General features: G+C 34.0%; 3 protein-coding genes across 6 annotated transcripts in view; 2 read left to right on the top strand and 1 right to left on the bottom strand.

Moving 5' to 3' along the window:
• Positions 1 to 1,674: 1,674 nt before the first annotated feature.
• rs1b (retinoschisin 1b) lies at positions 1,675 to 12,492 on the bottom strand. Its single transcript, XM_051095906.1, has 6 exons — positions 12,350 to 12,492; positions 11,154 to 11,179; positions 10,875 to 11,061; positions 7,174 to 7,315; positions 6,869 to 7,064; positions 1,675 to 2,815 (listed from the first exon to the last, which is right to left on the bottom strand). The coding sequence occupies exons 1-6, from the start codon at positions 12,414 to 12,416 to the stop codon at positions 2,657 to 2,659; spliced, it is 777 nt and encodes a 258-aa protein (XP_050951863.1). The 5' UTR covers positions 12,417 to 12,492; the 3' UTR covers positions 1,675 to 2,656.
• Positions 12,493 to 13,835: 1,343 nt separating this feature from the next.
• On the top strand, positions 13,836 to 14,340 carry LOC127155083 (uncharacterized). Its single transcript, XM_051097053.1, has 2 exons — positions 13,836 to 14,008; positions 14,097 to 14,340. The coding sequence occupies exons 1-2, from the start codon at positions 13,895 to 13,897 to the stop codon at positions 14,268 to 14,270; spliced, it is 288 nt and encodes a 95-aa protein (XP_050953010.1). The 5' UTR covers positions 13,836 to 13,894; the 3' UTR covers positions 14,271 to 14,340.
• Positions 14,341 to 15,930: 1,590 nt separating this feature from the next.
• The window catches only part of LOC127154791 (AP-1 complex subunit sigma-2-like), a 29,520-nt gene continuing 28,197 nt past the window's right edge, over positions 15,931 to 17,253 (top strand). For all 4 annotated transcript variants that reach the window (XR_007825513.1, XR_007825512.1, XM_051096605.1 and 1 more), the window contains exon 1: positions 15,931 to 16,070. The gene's annotated coding sequence lies outside the window, so the exon portion shown is untranslated. The remainder of the gene's footprint in view (positions 16,071 to 17,253) is intronic.

The following is a 17,253-nucleotide window of genomic DNA, read 5'->3' as shown; positions in this document are numbered from 1 at the left end:
TACTTATTTGAGTGTCAATAGCAGTTAGTAGGTTGGCACATCCTGTCAACCCATCAAAAACGTTCCACTAACATTCCCGTATGGTTCCTGTTTGGATATTGGAATTTTTTCGTAATAATGTTAAGAGAACCTATATTAAAATGCTATGTAAAGGATCTAAAGGATAACATGAATTAATTAATAACAAACTTTCCTAGAACATTTGAAGGAAAGGGTTTTTTTTTTTAAACCTATGGTTATTTCTAGGTTTTATTTTTAAAAACAATTATTTTTTCCAAAACATTGTAGGGAGGTTTTTGCAATAACCTAAAGAAAACCTAAACAGAATGTTCTTTAATGGTTATTTTTTCCTTTTTTTTTTTTTTTTTTTTTTTAAACATAAACCTTTCCAGAACGTTGCAGGAAAGTTTTTGTTAACAGACTGAATCTATTATTGAATGTTATACTGAACGTTTTTGAATGTTTGTTAGGTTTTATTTTTAAAAACTATAAACGAACCTTCACAGAATGTTGTGATAACCTAAAGAGAACCTATATAAAACACCCTCTAATCATTTTTTTTTTTTTAATAAATTAATTATTTAATAACGAATCTTCATAAAACACAAATTGAAGGAAGTTTTTTTTTTTTTTTTTTTTTTTTTTTTTGTAAACCTATACAGAATATTGTCAAATGGTTATTTCTAGATTTCATTTTTAAAAACAATAAATGTTTCCAAAACACTGTAGGGAGGTTTTTGCAATAACCTAAAGAAAACCTATACAAAATGTTCTTTAATGGTTATTTTTCTTTAAAAATAATAATAATAATAATAATAATTAAAAATAAATAAATAAATAAACCTATAAACCTTTCTAGATGTTGGAGGAAAGTTTTTGTGTACAAACTGAATCTATACTGATGTTTATTTTTAGGTTTTATTTTTAAAAACTATAAAAACAAACCTTCACATAATATTGTGATAACCTAAAGAGAACCTATATGAAACACTCTAATCATTATTTTTTTTTAAATAAATAAATGAATTAATTAATAACGAGCCTTCCTAGAACACAAATTGAAGGAACGTTTTTTGTTAAATGGTTATTTCAAGGTTTTATTTTATAAAAAACTATAAATTTTCTGAGGTTTTTGTAATAACTTAAATAAAACCTATCCAGAATGTTCTTTAATGGTTTATTTTTTTAATTTATTTTTTAAACATAAACCTTTCCAGAATGTTGCAGGAAAGTTTTTGTTAAAAAGTGAATCTATACTAATTTTTATTTATAGGTTTCATTTTTTTTAAAACTATAAACGAAACTATCACAGAATGTTGTGATAACCTGAAGAGAACCTATATAAAACAATCTCTAATGGTTAATATTCTTTAAATAAATAAATTATTATTTTTTTTTATTTTTTATTTTTTTTGAAAACCTATACAGAACGTTGTTTAATGGTTATTTCAATTCAAGGTTTTATTTTTAAAAACAATGAACAATGAAAAAAAAAAAAAAAAAAAAAAACATAAACCTTTCCAGAATGTTGCAGGAAACTTTTTGTTAACAAACTGAATCTACACTGAATGTTTATTTTTAGGTTTTATTTTTAAATACTATAAACGAACCCTCACAGAATGTTGTGATAACCTAAAGAGAACCTATATAAAACACTCTCTAATCATTATTTTTTTTTTTTATTAATTAATTAATTAATAACTAACCTTTCTAGAACACAAATTAAAATATTTTTTTTAAAAACCTATACAGAACATTGTCAAATGCTTATTTCTAGGTTTTATTTTTTAAAAGAATATTTTTGGTTTTTGTAATAACCTAAAGAAAACCTATACGGAATGTTGTTTAATGATTATTTTTACATTTTATTTTTAAAACCATAAGCTAACCTTTTCAGAATGTTGCAGGAAAGTTTTTGTTAACATAAAGTGAGTCTATACTGAATGTTTGCTAATGTTTATTTTTAGGAATTATTTTTAAAAACTATAAACAAGCCTTCACAGAACATTGTAATAACCTAAAAACAACCTATACAGTACACTCCGGGAACCAAAGATTGTTAGCTGGGCAGTCAGCAATTTTAAAACAGAATTGTATTCTTCCATTTTGTTTTATACCTGATAAACAACACTGAGTCTCTTCATCTGTTAACTGAATTGCTAATGTCTCTAACATGGAGTTTTTAAAAAACGTGTGAATTACATTAACACCAGTGTGTGAGTCCACTTCTGGTTATATTTAGAGCCATTTATTAGATGATAATGGTTTATTTTGGTTGTAGTGGTGAGTCAGAAACAGCCACTACACTGTAAAAAATAAAAACGTTGTTTTGACTTAAACATAATTGGTAACCCTGCATTAGTTTAGTCAACTTAAAATTTTAAGTTACTTAACGTTAATTTAAGAATATTTTTAGTTGACTCAAACGCTCAATGGCTGTTCAGATGTTTTCTGACTCAGTTATTGAGTCAATATTGCAGTTATTTAATTCTTATTTCAGAAAGCAAAAAAAAGACTATTGCTCTTTCAGGAGGTCTTGTTTTACACCAAAAATGGTTATTTGTTTTATTTTGTACATACAGAAGCTACACTTGTATGGTATTATTTGAAATTGCCTGTTACCTACTGATCTGAGACCAGTTTCCTAAAGCTGTTCTTAACTTATTATGCATTTGTTCATGCACATGAGCAGCTCCAGGCGTAGGGCGATGCGTGTGTGCCACCCCAGAGGAAGGATCCGCAGGTATCGCGCCACGATGGGTGGACGAAGCAGGTTCTGGACCGTAGAGGATCGGTCTGTGTTTCCATAAAACACCTGAGGGATATCCACAAGCAATAAACATCATTAAATGATGGGGGTTCGTTCCAGTATAAGCACTACTTACTAATCCAAACTTAGACAACATTGTTAGACAACAAACTCTTATGTAAGCATGCATCCTGTGAGTTTGGATAGGAAACTTAACAGAAATTAGGCAACAATGTGGCAAGATTTTTTTTTGTTTTGGCACTTCACAGTAGCCTATTCAGAGACTTAAAATAGGCATATAGATAGATAGATAGATCGCTAGTCGCAGTTTTGTATTTTGTGCCTTTAAAGGGGTCATTGGATGCCCATTTTCCACAAGTTGGTCTTTAGTCTATAACATACTTTGGTTAAAATTCCTCAATGGTGGTGTAAAACAACACCCTTTTTACCTTGTAGAAAAAAACTATGTTTTGTTCACAGCAACCTGTTTCGCTGCATGTCCCTTTAAATGCTAATGAGCTCTGTTTACCCCGCCCCTCTCTTCTGTGGGATGAGCAGTTCTTTCTGAGAGACTGTAAACTTTAGCTGCATTTAGCTGTGGAACCCTTACACACATTGCCTCCGTAGGTGAAGCTGGATTACGATTGATTCGCACAAACATAGATGCATTTAGGTAGATCGTGGGGCACATTCCCTTCAAAAACGAAAATCATCCACTGCATCGTCAGCAGCTCAGATGTTGGAAGTTAATGACAACCACTATGCTCATCATTACATCCAACAACAGAACACCTCAATTGCTTAGGAGACATTCTTGTCTACTCCTGCTCCAGCGTCGAAATAATGGCGGACAGTTTACAGCTCACTTAGGACGGGTCTGTGCTAAAACGCCGGTGTCAATCAACAATCGTGGGAGGGGCCTGTGTAGAACTACGTCACTTTGCCAAGAATTTTAGAACAGCTTGATCGGAGAAAGTGATTATTATTTTTAGGAATCTTCAAAAAGCAGGGTGGATTTTTGGATGGATTTTTATCCATTATAGGATGGATGTACACACACACTGCCAACACACATTTCTTACCCTGGACCACAAAACAAGTCATAAGTAGCACAGGTATAATTGTAGCAATAGCCAAAAATACATTGTCTTGGTCAAAATTATTGATTCGTCTTTTATGCCAAAAATCATTAGGATATTAAGTAAAGATCATGTATGAAGATATTTTGTAATTTCCTACGATAAATATATCAAATCTTACTTTACTGAGTAGTAATAGGCATAGCATTGCTAAGAACTTCATTTGGACAACTTTAAAGGTGATTTTCTCAATATTTCGATTTTTTTTGCACCCTCAGATTCCAGATTTTCAAATAATTGTTCCGCAGCCAAATATTGTCCTATCCTAACAAACCATACATCAATGGAAAGCTTATTTATTTATATAGACCAATTTCCTGTTTGTAAACAGTGATGATGTTTTTTTGTGGGCGGAGCCTATCTAGTTGCAGAAAATGACAGTTTTCAAGTGGCAGTCAATGGAAGCCATGGAATAAAAGAATAAAAAAGGTAAATTTGAGTTAAGATATAAAAATTCGGACTTTATTCTCGCAATTCCGAGATTATATCTCACAATTCTGATAAGAAAAATAAACTCGCCATTCTCTCTTTTGAGTTTATATCCCACATTTCTGACTTTTTTCCCCCCGCAGAATGGACAAACTCGCTATTGCTTAGTTAAATTGAGTCATAAAGTCTGAAATGCAAGATATAAACTTGAATTGCAAGAAAAAATCAGAATATGTAAAATAATATAGGTTAATGTAAAATGTTATAGCTTTAAATAGTATTTCATGCTCTAATTGTAGGGCTTATATAATATGTCCCCTATGAACTGCATATGCGAATATTATGTAGACCTACTGTTTAAATCAAATGTATGCTTTAAAAGTAGAGTAATCATAGCAGGTTTCACCCATAGTCTGTCTGTTTAAACGTCTGCGTTTAGCTTCAAATGGCGGTTTTTATTATGCGCGCAACTGCAAGTGACGTAACTATGACGTCTCCTCGAAACTGGTCTATACATCTCAATTTTAAAAAATTGACCTTTACGACTGGTTTTATGGTCCAAGGTCACATTTATGCTAAAACAACATGTGAAAATGATTTTTGCATCCGATCACCCCTTTAAGACAATGTGTCAAGTCGAAAAAAAAATGTTATACACACATTTTTAAAAGAACTTTAACAAGTATGTAAAAACATAAATACGATCTCACATTGTGTCAATCACGTTTACAGACTGCCTCTAACACTTTTGTGCATCATAACAAAAATTGATCGTGTTCAATTTTCTGTTTCTTCGCACCCGAAAAAAAAACATGAAAATTTCAGACTCAATTACCTTTACAGTAGCAAGATGACATGGCAACTGTTTGATTTGAGGGCAAAATGATGGGAAATTCTTCGCTGTGTGTTTTTTAAAACCATTCCTGAACACTACATCCCTTGTTTGTACACATGCTGGGTTAAAAACAATCCAGCGCTGGGTGAAATATGAACAAACCCAGCAACTGTTTAATGTTAATGGGTTAAATGTGAAATGTTTAACCCAACCTTCTGGGTAGTAACCCAAATGCTGTGTCAAAACAACCCAGTCGCTGGGTTTGTCTATATTTTACCCAGCGTTTTTTTAGAGTGTAGGCGCAAAGACGCCTTTTGTGTGAACAACCCATTCGTCTGATGCTTAAATTTCAAGCTATTTCCTTTAAATTCCGTTCTAATTGGCTGTAGATGTTTTTATTATTCATCGGGGGGGAAATAACTGAAACGTAAAGTGATTCAAGTGATATCATTATAGTTATGCTTTGTACATCGCTGCTCTCCTAGTACTATAATACTAATTAAAATGTAATAGTTATTGTCTTTGGTGTGAATCTCTGCATGTTCATTAACAAATCCTGGTATTAAAACTTGAGTATTAAAAGGTCTTTTCCAGTGATGGGAGTAATGGAGTTATAAATAAACTGCCTTACTGACGGCATTATTTTTTCAGTAACGAGTAATCAAACAAATTACAGTTTCCCCCATTACAGTGCCGTTAGCGTTACTGACAATAAAATGCGGCATTACTGTAATTTATTATAATTTTATTTTCAGTTCATCAGAATGGATGTGCAGCTTACCCGTATATGACTAACCATAAAATCTAGTGTGAAGACACACAATGTCGCTTTGTCTCACATACACGCAAAGAAACAAACAGAGCGAGAGTCTTATATACCATGCAGAACTGACACGCTACATGTAAATGATATTCTCTGCTGTATTTTCCTGCCAAACCAACAGAGTTCCTTTGGACTTCTTCAGCTTTTAAGAACTGTCGGATTCTCTGGTAGTAGGCGGGACTAATGTGCAAACGGTAATCTCATTGGCTGGCACTCACCTATTATCGCCCCTGTTTTGATTTTAGCAAATCAGTTTGAGCGAACGCAGACAACGTGATTAATATTCATGAACTTAGCAGCTCATTAATCCATAGTGCATTTTATTTTGTTATTAGTAGTATAATTTGTAGTACTTCTGTTATCTTTTCAGTATTATTTGTAATGTATTATTGTTTTTTTTCCCCCCATTTTTTAAGCACCACCACCAGTCCTAAGTTCAGTCAATATGAGAAATATGCATTCATACATGGTTATTCTAAAGTTTTAATTACTAAAGTTTAATGATAAATTTTCATAATATCATGCTTGACTGACTGATGCTAAATGTACATTTACATATTTAAAAAACTGTGAGTGAACTAAAAGTTTCATTTATTTAATTTAAATTTCATTCATTTAACATATTTAATATTGGGGGCATCTAAGTTATTTTACATATTTGAACATTTTTTTTAAAAAAAAGTAATACAATAGTTACTTTCCCTGGTAATTAGTTACTTTTATAATGATGGAACTCAGTAACTCAGTTTCTACTATTTGTGAGATGTTACTAGTAACTATAACTAAATACTTTTTTAAAGTAATATGCCCAACACTGATCTTTTGACATGGTACAGGGTCAAACATCAGTTTTAATTAGAACCTTTATGATTTTACACAGAACACTCTTTTACCCTGTTATTCCCGGTCTGGTCTTTGTAATAGATCCAGTTGAGGTTGTCTTGGGTTCGGAATTGCAAACTGTATTTCGTTGTCCATTCGTCAGCATCACAGCGGCCCTGAGTCATGATACCTGAGACCACCCTCACCTCCTGGAGGTCAATCTGAAGCCACTGATTCGCGTCCTGGAATTTGGACAGCCAAGCACAGCTGCGACGGAGCAGAGAGTCAGTCAGTGTTCGCTGTATTATGACCCCACACAAGTTAAATCTTGTTGTTTTGGCAATAGAGAAGGTAGAAGGTTTTCTGAGACACTTACCCAAACCCCTGACTGTTCAGTCTGGCTTTATTTGGGGTCCATGAGGAGAACCAGCCTACGTACTGATCCTGGTTTGAACAGGTAAGCTGCTCCGCCATCACCAATCCAGATTCGAACCCCAGTGGTTTATGGTAGGGACACTCTGATTGGAAATTAGGAGCATAGAAAAATATTACACAAACCGGACTAACATCCACCAGTTCCTGGAAACCCAATATATTTTTTCCCCATTGGCTTTAGGACTATTGCAAAAAATAAGCTTTGTGACCATAAAAGTTTGTGATTCTTACATGTTTTTTTTTCTTTCATTATGATAGTCTTCACAGTTGAACAAAACTGAAGCCTCAATACGATTGCCATAAGTAAAAAGCTAAACATAGGCTATTAATGAACACTATGACTTTAACATCACCACCATTAAGTTTCTGAAATCTTAAAGATTTTTCAACATTTTTCTCCATATAATGGAATGATATGGTCCCCCAAGTTTGAACTCTCAAAATACAGTTTAAATGCGGCTTCAAACGATCCCAGATGCGGTTGTAAATGATCCCAGCCAAGAAAGAAGGGTCTTATCTAGCAAAACAATTGGTTATTTTCATTTTAAAAAATTATGTTTAAACACTTTTTAATCTTAAATGCTCGTCTTGTCTTGCTCTGCCTGAACTCTGTGTATTCTGGCTCAAGACAGTTAGGGTATGTCGAAAAACTCTGATCATATTTTCTCCCTCAACTTCAAAAATCTTTTCAAAATCATCCTACATCGCTGCAGAAGTACCGACACAGTCTTTGCAAACTGAACATGCAAAGAAGATCAAACACCCTTAACAAAAAAGGTAAGACGGTGATATAAGACGATTTTGAAGTTGAGGGAAAACATGGGATGGGAGTTTTTTGACATACCCTAACTGTCATGAACCGAAACAAAAACAGAGTCCAGGCAGAGTAAGACAAGACGAGAGTTTGACATTAAAAAGTACATAAGTTGTATTATAACCTATTGTTTCACTAGATAAGACCCTTCTTCCTCAGCTGGGATCATTTACAACCACATTTAAACTGCATTTTGGAAGATCAAACTCAGGGCACCATAGCAGTCCATTATATGGAGAAACAAAAAAAAAAAAAAACATAATTTCTTCACAACTGAAGAAAGAAAGACATGAACATCTTGGATGACAAGTGGGTGAGTACATTATCTGTAAATTGTTGTTCTAGAAGTGGACTTCTCCTTTAAAAGTTCTTGCAGATATTTTATGTTGTAGAATAAAAACGTGAAAATATCATGTGCTTATTTAAGACCTTATTGGAGGCATTTAACCAAAAACCCACTGACATCAAGATGATGGAAGCAGCATCCAGAATATGAACAAAATAAAGACAAACACATGCTTTAAATGTCATGGAGTCCTGCTGATTGGCACGTGTGGATCTCCTGCAGTTTGTGATGGTGCAAGACAGACGGGCCCTATTTCAAGCCTGGTAATCTGGGCATCACATTCATTAGTCATGAGATTATCCACTGGCACTCTGTACCCTCTTTCAAAGTCACTGTTTCTCATTCATTCTCATTCTGATTTTCTCTTGCTCATCATCTCCCACAGAGAGTCCTCTAGCTCTTTTATTACTTGTCTCTTAATAATTTGATCGTAATGTCCGCTGCTCTGTCAGACTGAGGTCAGAGGGCTGTTCATGTGTCATCAGTTTTAGCTGATGCATCATGGTTGATAGTTACTCACGTAATCGCTCTAAAGCCTCTTGGCTTCATGCCCTGAATCAGTAAGCATGCACTTCTGAAGGGACTGAGAGATGCTCTTGTCTTTAATCTTCCCAGTGACAATTAATGCTGCCGTTCACTGCGTGACCTTGCATGTTTTTACCCTTCAACACCTGCACAGCCGACAACATGGTTTATGCATGTAATTACATACAGATTTGCGTTTTTATCTAATGCTCTGCTAGCGTGTGGTCCTGTTGAGCATTCTAATATTCCCTTATGTTTTGACACAGCAGTAATAAACCTTAGTTTTTAAGAGAGCAATAGAATTTCATACAGCTAGACAGACATATTCTGTCTCAGTTGCACTGATCGACTGTTGAAATGTAAAATTCTAACCCAGTTGGTTGAATTGTTATAGAAATAACCCAATAAACACTAAGAATAACCCAAGAAGTGATTCAGTATGTTTAAAGATACAGACAAGTATATAAACACACCTTTAATCCTAGAGCAGACAAAACTGTATATCTATATTCATCCTATGTATATGTATTTTTTTAACCTGGCAACACATCTGTGTGTGTAGCGTACTTTCTTTTTGTTTTTGTTTTTTTCAGTTTTTATAACTGTACTGCCTTAATGATTTGATGTTTTGTACTGTTTAATAATTAACTACTTTAGCGATACATTATCCGAGTTTCGATCCGAATCAAAAGATTCGCGAACTCACTTAGTTTCGATCTAAATCAAAAGATTCGCGAACCCGCTTAGTTCCGATCTGAATCAAAATATTCGCGAACTCTTTTAGTTCCGATCTGAATCAAAAGATTCGCGAACTTGCTTAGTTTGATCTGAATCAAATGATTCGCGAACCCGCTTAGTTTCGATCTGAATCAAAAGATTCGCGAACTCACTTAGTTTGATCTGAATCAAATGATTCGCGAACCCGCTTAGTTTCGATCTGAATCAAAAGATTCGCGAACTCACTTAGTTCCGATCTGAATCAAAAGATTCGCGAACCCGCTTAGTTTCGATCTGAATCAAAAGATTCGCGAACTCTTTTAGTTCCGATCTGAATCAAAAGATTCACGAACCCGCTTAGTTCCGATCTGAATCAAAAGATTCGCGATGCATTTTAGTTCCGATCTGAATCAAATGTTTCGCCAACCTGCTTAGTTCCGATCTGAATCAAAAGATTCGCGAACCCTTTTAGTTCCGATCTGAATCAAATGATTCGCGAACTCGCTTAGTTTCGATCTGAATCAAAAGATTCGCGAACTTGCTTAGTTTCGATCTGAATGAAATGATTCGCGAACATACTTAGTTCCGATCTGAATCAAAAGATCCGCGAACTCGCTTAATTACGATCTGAATCAAAAGATTCGCAAACTCTTTTAGTTCCGATCTGAATCAAAAGATTCGCGAACTCGCTTAATTACGATCGGAATCAAAAGATTCGCGAACTCGTTTAGTTCCGATCTGAATCAAAAGATTCGCGAACTCGCTTAATTACGATCGGAATCAAAAGATTCGCGAACTCGTTTAGTTCCGATCTGAATCAAAAGATTCGCGAACTCGCTTAGTTTCGATCTGAATCAAAAGATTCGCGAACTCGTTTAGTTCCGATCTGAATCAAAAGATTCGCGAACTCGCTTAGTTCCGATCTGAATCAAAAGATTCGCGAACTCTTTTAGTTCCGATCTTAATCAAATGATTCGCGAACCCGCTCAGTTCCAATTTGAATCAAACGATTCACTGACCCGCTTAATTCCGATCTGAATCAAAAGATTCGCGAACCCGTTTAGTTTCGATCTGAATCAAAAGATTCACTGACCCGCTTAGTTACGATCTGAATCAAAAGATTCGCGAACTCGTTTAGTTCCGATCTGAATCAAATGATCCGTGATAACCGTTTGTCCCGATCTGAATTAGATCCGATATTTTTTTTTAAGTGTCCTATACATTGTACACAGGCACTGACCTGGCATGCAGTCCAGATAGGGGCTGCGTGTGGATGGCGTGGTGCTGATGGAGGTCCAGGTCGCTGGTGTTCCGGTGGGTTTTGCCTCCTGACAGTCACAGTTGCAGCCCGTCGGCGTTTGATTCTCCACCACTTCCTTCACACTCACTTCGTCCTCATCTTCATAAGGCCACGGCATCTCTAACTCCTAACACACACATGTACACATGTTGTCACACACACTGTCATATGTAACACACACACACACACACACACACACACACACACATTCATACTCACCCCCTGTGCATTTACGCCAATGAAAACTGTGACAGATTAGAGAGATACAGGTTATTATTAAAGAAATATCTGTCTATCCCAGTATAGTCAAAAATACATTTTCTTGCTTCAGGAGCAAGAAAATACTTTTCTAATCTTATTGAAAAAAAAAGAGAAGAATAGAAAAAATAGATAAAAGCAAGATTTGTAAAGTCAGCAACACCAAAGCTACAAAAGTATCAAAAATGTATTTGAAAAACCTACATGTTATGCAAACGTTTTTTAAATAAAATTTTTGGTGTTGCTGACTTTATTGCTGGCTTTTTGTTACTTTTTAAATATTGTATTTTTCTCACTAAATTTTGACAAATTAAGTTTTTCTTTAAATGTGACATGAGAATGCATTTTCTTGGAATGAAATACACTACAAAAGTTTGTGAACAGTAAGATTTTGAATGTTTTTAAAGAAGTCTCTTCTGCTCACCAAGCCTGCATTTATTTGATCCAAAGCACAGCAAAACAGTAACATTTTGAAATACTATTTAAAACTGCTTTCTATTTGAATATATTTTAAAATGTAATTTATTCCCTGTGAATTCAAAGCTGAATTTTTAGCATTATTACGCCAGCCAAGTGATTCTTTAAAAAATTCTTTCATTTTCTTTAATTTTTAGAATGATTTCTGAAGGATCATGTGACAATGAAAACTGGAGTAATGATGCTGAAAATTTAGCTTTGATCACAGGAATAAATTACATTTTAAAAACATTATTTATTTATATATTTATAAAGTTATTTGAAAACATTAAAAATCTTATTGTTCAAAAACTTTTGACTGGTAGTGTACATGGAGGGGCAAAAAACATATCTCCCGCTGATGAACGATAAAAACATTGACAGCCAATCAGAATCCACTCTACAAACAGCTTGAGCATTTAAAGCGGCAGAAGACAAAACTACAGTGTGCTCAGAATAAGCAGAATCAGTTATTGGTGTAAACAAGCCTTAAAAACATTAAAGTACTGCTCTTGAATGTAATTTTCCATAAATGAATTATTCTGCACACTCTTATTTAATTCATTTATCCTTTTACTGCTAGATATAAAGGACATCTGCTGGAGTCCAAACACATAACAGTCAAGTTTCTGGAAACTAGGCTACTGTACTGGAAACACACAGATGGTGTGTTTAGCTCTCATATCACACACACTTTGTACCTTGAGTGAACAGCAGCAGAAACACACTGAGGATCTTCGTGTCCATCTTGAAGAGCAGATCTAGCATGCTATGAGCGGCAGCGTTCAGTGTGCTCTGGATTACTGTAATCCACTGACTCCATACATCCAATAATAGTCCTGATCGACCTCTGCTTGACTTCATTCTGTTCGATGCTTACAGGTTGCTGTTTCAGAGTTCTCAATTGGGTTTCACTGGAGCTCCCACTTTTGTGTTTCTCTTGAAATCTATAACTGCTTAAAACCATGTGTGTTTGTTTTCTCTTGATTAAACAGTAAAGACTGTAGCCATATAAGTCAGCCTCGTTTTCATCTGCGTTAAACTCAATATGCCGTTTAACCCGAATGTTTATAAATCCAAATATAAACAGTACAATGGATAGTGTTGGGAATAACGCATTACAAGTAATGTAAGTTACGTAATCAGATTACTTTTTTAAAGTAACTAGTAAAGTAACATTACTTTTTAATTTACAAGAAAATATCTGTTACTTTTTCAAATAAGTAACGCCTGTTGCCATGTTGAGAGAAACTGTGCAAAAAACATTCAATATTCCTCAAAATAAATAAAAACAGAGAAATGCAAACTTAGAATACGATGCAAACCTGCAATAATTAAATGTTGAATAACACAAATATCCTAATTGTATTTAATCCAATTTTATTCACCAATGTCTTTGCTAGTGACCTTCAATCATCTAATTCAACTATACTGATAAGCAAAGATTACTTATATTAAATTAAACATTTGTGCTTCATTTTTTATATTGCTCAGGAGTGTTGAATTTCTTATCCTGCGTTCTACTGTACTGACATGAATTTACTTTTCCTGCAGCCTGAGGCTTATTCATTTAACTTTTCAGTGTGAAAGGGCATTTACATTTGCGAAAACAAACAAGCAAGCCCTGCCCAGATTTAGAAAGGTAATGCAAAAGTAACTAATGAAATTAACGCAATATTGTAATGCATTACTTTTAAAAGTACCGTTTCCCAACACTGAATGGAAATTGAATTAAAATGCAGCTATATGAATATGTATTACTAACTGGCCTTTTTGTTATATTAACAGTTGTCTACTGAAGTCAAAATATTATTTTATTTGATCACTGAATCAACCCGTAGTCATTTATGACAACAAAACTATTTCTATTAATTAAATCAAGTGAGGTATAACTGCATTTTGCCACTTTTTACACTGTAGACCAGCCCTTACAAAACGATAGCAGTGTTTTAGAAACAAAGAAAAGTGGTATATACACAAATGTGTGAAAACAAATAATGTGTCTAATTAATTTGGTGAAGAAATAAACGCAAGACTGCCCTAAAAGCTATTCGTTTATTATGAAAGCTGTCACTGTGATTGAACCATTGGTTTGTGTGAATGTCTTAATTAGGGAAATAAGCTTTAATTAAGACTGAAATGGTTCACCTGTGCTGAAATGAGCTGAGACAATAAATAGAGTGTTCAGACGCTCATTTCACAGCTTTACTTCCGGCGCTGTGATTGCAAAGTGAACAGCAGCGATCATGAAAACATCATCTGACAGGAGACTGAAATCCCCGAAGACGTCCAGGAAAACCGGCTGGACACGCAAACGGAACACCAAGGCGTATTCTGCCTACATATACAAAATTGAGAAGGTCTGTTAAAGTAAAACTGTTTTAGCATTTTTCCGTTTCTCTATACAATATAGTCGCATTTATTTGCGCGTGACTCGTTTTTCTTAAGGAGCTGTCTTCTGACTCGAGTGACGCCGTCTCTTTGATGCGGCACCTGTCCGGTGCGCATGCGCAGGTGGGCGCCGAGGCCGCTCGTCTCTCCAAGTTTAACCGGCGGCGCGTCATCACGCAGCGAGAGCTCCACACCGCCGCCGTGCGCGCCCTCCGGGACAAAAGCTCCTGACAGCTGGACACTTAAATTAAATGCTGCACTTTTAAACTTGTAAATAATGAATAAAGAGGTTTTGTTTTTTAAAAAACGTTTGTTTTACTCATTACAGCGTCATTTAAAATGCACTTTGAGGTTCGTTAATGTAGGTCTCTGTGTATTAGCGGTCTCCAAAGTTTTCGCGTCTTGTGTTGCTAGGCAACTGGCCGCAGGCGCATTTTTAACTGCACTCAGCGGTGTCGGGAAGCGGGAGTCGCTTGGCAACAGCACCCTGTACTTAAAAATAACAGCTTTTAATACGTGATTCATAATTCATGTTCTTTGCAGTGGAACCGTTTCTGAAGGAAAGGTCGCCAGTGAGTTCTGTTGCCGAAATCTTGAACATTTATTTGCTTTCCTAATGCGATAGCTCGGTAAAATTGGAGTAACTAACTATGACTACTACTACTTATTATTATTATTATTATTATTATTATTATTATTTTAAATTATTATTTTAAATGCGCTTTAAACGTAAATAACTACTGATATTAATGTCTAATATGTTGAACGTATATTGACTACTTTTTATTGCAGACAGCTCATCTTATTTTAACGTTTAGAATATAAAGGATTTTTCCACATGTTTGGAGACCATAACAAATATCAACTTTGCTTTTCTTCCAAAAATAAGATGGAATTGTTTAGATTTTATTATCAGAAAAGTAAAAAATAAACATTTATGAACCTCATTTATTTTTGTAGCCTAGTTTAACTCCAGGACAAAGTTATACATGTAGATTTGATTATTTCGAAATGAATATAACTGATTTTTTTAAAACTGGATATACAAGTATCCATATAGAGACATGTGTCACTAGGTGGCGCTGTAACATCAGTGAACTTGATATAAACAGCCTGTTTGTTGTTTTAAATCATTCATTAACAGGGATTTTGAGGAAGTGTCTTGTTTATTCCCGAATCATTTTGTCCAACAGATGTAATAAATTGCAAGCATTTCTTACATCTGAAAAACACCCGTGACAACTTGCCCCGACCTGATTTCAAAAGGAGTTTTGTCGCCAAGAATTGAAGCTTTCAGTGCACACATACTAATGAGAAACAATAACAGAATTAAAGAATGATTTATATAAATCAACATAGCCTATTTAGGCCTATGTTAAAGTATCATTATTTCTTAATTATCTAGATAATTTAGTTTGAAACGGATCAGTGTATAAAAACATTTCTGTAATTGGCATTTTCAGACTTCGTTAATGACATAAATATTGAGGTAGTTCCGTTTGATGTTAAAAAACACATTATTCACAATGAACATAGATCTACACATAGTGTACAGAATACACAGTGCATTTTGTGCATTAACAGTCACAACTGTTGGCAATAAAAAATACATAATTATGTGAACGAGGGGTTGTTTATCACAAAAGCAATTAGGCATTAATAGACTAAATGTTTTTACTAGCTACAGAATGTATAAACGCTTTTAAATCTGACACTGAATCAGTGACCACCTTTAAATCTTCTGACAATCACCCTTCCAACAACACTGACGGGAGGTGTGACTCTAGCGGTGACTGGCGTCGGTATCATCCAATCAGCTGCCTGCGCTTCTGAGTAGGCGGGAATAACGGTCTTTTTTCCACCAATGAACCTTCCCCGAGCGAACGCTCCGTCCAACGAGTAAGCGGTCGTCAGCTGACGCTGTTTAGCATCTATTGTACACAAGACTCGAGCTGAGACAGACGCGAATCACTGTGAATCCAGAACTCATGTGAATTCATCCCTCATTTACAAACGGACCTCTACATAAAGGTATGTCCGGTGTTATTTCATCATTTCCTTTCTCAAAATAGGTTGTAAACGCCTCGCGTGACTCAGAAGTGTAAATAGCAGCGTGCGTTGAGATCACATGTTTACTAGTTTAGGCAAATGCGTTAATTACCTTTCCAATCAAGTGTGGAAAACGCGAAATCTGCTCTTAAGTTTTGTGCTCAGGGTGTTTGAATGAATTTATGATGGTAATATTTCTGTCAGTAAAGCCCAGCCCTGTGCAAATGAACGGGCATTGGAAAACTGGCGTTCAAGTTCAACATTAGAAATTGAGTTTGATTATTATTATACTCTGTTTTATTATATTGTCCCTACGGTACATGCATTTTTACAGTATAATAATAATAATTATAATAATAATAATGTAATTAAATATAAAAATGTAATTAGTTTGGTATATCATTGTCATTACATTATCCGTATGACAAATGCATTTTGTACAGAATAGTAATATTAATAACAGTAATTACTATTATTGCTATTAATTTAACAGCAACAACAACAACAACAACAATAATAATAATTTATGCCATTATATAAACATTTAAAATGTGAATATAGTATAATAATAACAATAATAATTTATGTTATGTAAACATTAAAATGTGGAAATGGTAAAATGTGAAAAACACATCTTTAAATATGTGCCTTTTGTTTTTTTTTTTGTTTTTTTTTAAATGCAGAATATATGTGTCAGGTGCATTGAGTTAGTCATGAATTTTATTTTTTTCATTTTATTTAAAGGTTTAGTAATTTTGTTGTGTTTTGTTTAATTTTTTAGTTGTGTTTTTGTTAAATATGTCTATATAGTTTCTATTTGTTTTTATTTCAGTTTTAGTTATTTTAGTACTTAATTAAATTATTTCAACAATATTTAATTTAATATAATTTTTCAAGTAATTTTTTTGTTTTTAATTTTATGTATGCTGTTTTATCATTTTATTTAATTTTAAATTTTTTCAAGTTTAATTTTTTTAATATTATGTATGCTATTTTATAAATTGTTAAATAAAATATTAAAATGTGAACAAATATATTTTAAATATATGTATATATATATATATATATATATATATATATATACACACACACACACACACATTTTTATTAGTTGTATTTTTGATAAATTAATGTATATAGTTTCTATTCATATTTATTTCACATT

This window comes from Labeo rohita, chromosome 23 (genome assembly GCF_022985175.1).
Source record: "Labeo rohita strain BAU-BD-2019 chromosome 23, IGBB_LRoh.1.0, whole genome shotgun sequence".
Taxonomy (NCBI): domain Eukaryota; kingdom Metazoa; phylum Chordata; class Actinopteri; order Cypriniformes; family Cyprinidae; genus Labeo; species Labeo rohita.
This window is presented reverse-complemented; position numbering and strand designations above follow the sequence as displayed.

Coding starts and splice junctions, on each gene's coding strand:
- rs1b (XM_051095906.1), bottom strand. CDS start 12,416: ATGCTAGATCTGCTCTTCAAGATGGACACGAAGATCCTCAGTGTGTTT. Junction 11,062..11,153: donor TTGGCGTAAATGCACAGGGG/GTGAGTATGAAT, acceptor TGTGTGTGTTAG/GAGTTAGAGATGCCGTGGCC. Junction 7,316..10,874: donor CTATCTGGACTGCATGCCAG/GTCAGTGCCTGT, acceptor ATTTCCAATCAG/AGTGTCCCTACCATAAACCA.
- LOC127155083 (XM_051097053.1), top strand. CDS start 13,895: ATGAAAACATCATCTGACAGGAGACTGAAATCCCCGAAGACGTCCAGG. Junction 14,009..14,096: donor ACATATACAAAATTGAGAAG/GTCTGTTAAAGT, acceptor GTTTTTCTTAAG/GAGCTGTCTTCTGACTCGAG.